Source organism: Lycium ferocissimum, chromosome 11 (assembly GCF_029784015.1).
Source record: "Lycium ferocissimum isolate CSIRO_LF1 chromosome 11, AGI_CSIRO_Lferr_CH_V1, whole genome shotgun sequence".
Lineage (NCBI taxonomy): Eukaryota > Viridiplantae > Streptophyta > Magnoliopsida > Solanales > Solanaceae > Lycium > Lycium ferocissimum.
The window spans coordinates 43,920,787-43,924,189 of record NC_081352.1 but is presented as its reverse complement, the minus strand read 5'-3'; the positions used below and the strand labels follow the sequence as shown (position 1 = coordinate 43,924,189).

The window sequence follows — 3,403 nt, the reverse complement described above, 5'->3', positions numbered from 1 at the left end:
GATGGCGCGCAATACAGCCGACTGCGGACACTATAGCTACAAATTGTAATTATAAAATCAGTAGCTACGGTTGGTTAGTAGCCTAGAAATTATAGTTGTTTATGTAAGTTAAGAGTACTTTGTTACTTTACCACTTGTAAAGAAATTCAACCAATCAAGTTACAGAGCAAAATAAACTTGTCTCAGTCAATAGCACTATTATGTTTTAACATGCTATGAGGTCTTAAAACAATTAAATAAATAAAACAAGAGACACAGAGCAAAAAATAGAACCAATATAATGAAAAGATTCAAAAATTACTGACAACAGAAAAACGATAAGAGGGAGGAGAACAGCATAATCACACAAAACGAAGGGTACGTAATAATTTCCTGGCACTAGATGTCAAAAAGAAATTATCTTTGCAAATAATGACCTGAATTTACAGTGAGGTAAAAAGACAAAATAACCCCTTTCTTCACCCACCCCCACCCCCACACCCCTCCAATTTGTCAACTAGCTTTTCACGTGAACAAAAATAACAGAGGGATTCTCCTTCTCTAACATAAGAGAAAATCCACTAGAATGATTAGGGGCAAAAACGGAAACAAAACAGCAAAACGAGAAACCCCAACGAACGGTGAAGATGAAGCCGTTTTCACAAACTGTAATGAATCAACGGCTAATGGCATGTTCTCTTGGTCTGGACTACACTTAGATTCATGTGGTGGGTGCGCACTGTACATGATAGCGCGCAATACAGCAGAAACAGTCGGTATGTACGCCGTTTTGTTGCGTGCTAATAACCATGTCAATCCCATCAATTGACAGTCTCTACTTAACATCTTGCTCACTCTACTATCGCCATCATGATCCTCCATTTTGTGTGTTCGATTTTTTCCGTCACCGTTAAGCTACAGAAATGTAAAAATCCTAAATCAGAATGATAGTAAAATAATGGAAATAAAGGGTATTTGGGTAAAATACAAAATACTAGTAGTATAGGATGAGGAAAATAATAAGCGGATATAGGTTGAGTGGAGAAGAAGAAATAGTAAGTAGACGTTTGGCCATATAGGTTATAGAGTTAAAGTTGAGGATGAAGGTGTTTGCTCATATTTTTGTAAGGAATATATTACAAATAATGATGATGCTTTAATGCACTTAAATATTATTTTAAAAATAAAAAAGATGAGTTGAAAAATAGGTTATAAAATATAGTTACCAGTTCAAAAAAAAAAAAAGTTATAAGTAGTTTTTCAAACGCATTTGACCATGAGAATTATTCACTTTTTCCAAGAAAATCTTTTTACAATTGGCCGTGAAAATTTCAAACTCAACTTGAGGATTATTCGAATTTGGAACGCACCTAAAATTATGTTTTCATTTTTTTCTACTTCTAGTAGATACAAAAAACAAAATATACTTTGCATCCATAACCAAAAACAACTCCAACTTCAAAAATTCAAAATAAAGTGAAAAATAGTTGATTCTATGACCAAACACGGAAACGCCTATTTAGAAATACAACTTCAAGTTTGCATTTGAAATTTCCATTATCAAACACAAATAAAGTGAAATTATTCCTGAAAAAAAAGACAAATAGTAGTACTACTATTAGCCAAACGGGTCCAAATAATTTGATTTTACGTTACTGACCTTTTGTAAGGCACCGAGACACTTTGTACAACCAGAATAAGAAGAGTTCCGACAATTCTTCTCCAGATTCCTCACAGCAGCTGTCGGAGTAGCATTCTTCGACCCCGTAAGATTAAACGCCATCGGACAACTAAGACTAGTAATCTGATGTAACCTAATACCACAAAAACACAACACAGCATCACACGTGGCATTAGGTTGAGGCAACCTTATATTACGACTCATCAAAGAAGTCTGTAACGTATTAACACATTTCTGTGAGTCATCAGGCATCATAGGCAACTCCGAACTAGCTGGTGCGACAGCACCCGAAATTTGCAAAGCTGACCGCGCGTGTGCTGCAAACAACCATGCCTCGAGTACGGGGCAGCAACGGCTACGGTCAAGGTTTGACCCACATGCTGCACTGACCCCACCGAAGAGTTCATCGGATAAATCTAAATGGCATGTTTTTGACTCGGTCTGAACCGGAAATGCTGGAACTGTGTTGTAATCGCCCGGTTTTAATGGTTCAGCCGGTTCAGCAAGTAAACCGGCAAATGAACCGGTGCATAAATAAAGTAGAGTTATAATTAACGTGCAAAGTCGGGTTTTCAACTCGACTCTCATTTTCTTTGTAGAAAGAAAGAAAATAAAGCTAAGGGAAATGACTTGGAAGTTGAAGAGAAATTAATTTTTTTATGTTATGTTATGGGGAGGGAGCTCTATTTTTTTTTTTCTTTTTCTCTGTGTGTTTGCTTTAAACTAAAAAGGGGGAGTTTCAGGAGGTGTATAAGGAAGTACTAAGGTGGGGATTTTACATGAAAGAGATGAAGCAAAAAAAGAAAAGGACTCTCACTGTGCAAAAGGTGGAGTGGGGAGGGTGAGAGAAATGGGAGTGGTTGGTCACAACTGACAACATTGTTTTTTTATATGGATGGATGAGGATCACATAATATAATCGAGCACAGAGGTTTTGGGTTGGGTTCTATACAGGTAATCTATTATTGATAAATTATTTTTCCATCTTAATTTAAATATTAAGTAAATAAATTATAATTGGATTTTTTCCCTTTTTTTTTTTTCCCATACTGTTTTGAATTGCTTATCTTTGTGCCGAGGTCTAAGGAAAATAGTCTTTCTACCTCCTACGGTATATGTAAGGTTTGTGTATACTCTATCCTCCGCAGATTCACTTTTGTGGAATTACCTGAGTATGTTGTTGTTTAGCATATTGATAAGAATTTGTGAAAATTATTACTACTATAAAAAAAATGTTCGAGTTTGTTCCAAATCCGTTATGTTTGATCTCTTTATAGTTTATATTTTCTTGAACAATTCTTACCTCATTAGTCTGTGGATTGAATTAGGCTTAGAATTCATATTTCTTACCATAATATTATAGTTAAACACATCTCAATTATTAGTTTATTTGATGTTGAACTCTTATATTATGTTGTACCGTCTCTAATTGACAGGTGTGGGAGGTGTTGAGTTTGTCCCACATCAATTACCGGATGAAAATTTGATCTTTTTAGATAATCTTGCATAATTTTCATCTCGTGAACTAGATCTTGAATTAATTAAGTTTGATCCAATATATATCTTCAATAATTTTCATCTCCTGATATTAAATTAAGTTGGATCCAATATCTACTTTTTGCTAAAAGTTATAGTGGGATTATTGTCACTCACTCACATTTAACTGCAAAACTGAAAAATCTTCTGGTACAATGCATTTTATTTTTTTGGTGAATCTATTAGTACTAAATTAAAAGTGAATTA

The 3,403-nt window shown here is 34.7% G+C and overlaps 1 protein-coding gene and 1 long non-coding RNA gene across 2 annotated transcripts; one reads left to right on the top strand and one right to left on the bottom strand.

The window, feature by feature from the left end:
* Window positions 1-352: 352 nt before the first annotated feature.
* LOC132036354 (uncharacterized GPI-anchored protein At4g28100) lies at window positions 353-2,548 on the bottom strand. The gene is made up of 2 exons (XM_059426676.1): window positions 1,640-2,548; window positions 353-894 (listed from the first exon to the last, which is right to left on the bottom strand). Exons 1-2 carry the CDS (start codon window positions 2,246-2,248, stop codon window positions 541-543), a joined length of 963 nt encoding a protein of 320 aa, XP_059282659.1. The 5' UTR covers window positions 2,249-2,548; the 3' UTR covers window positions 353-540.
* Window positions 906-1,248, top strand: LOC132036355 (uncharacterized). Its single transcript, XR_009409569.1, has 2 exons — window positions 906-1,034; window positions 1,079-1,248. It is a non-coding gene; the product is annotated as an uncharacterized LOC132036355 (long non-coding RNA).
* Window positions 2,549-3,403: the final 855 nt, after the last annotated feature.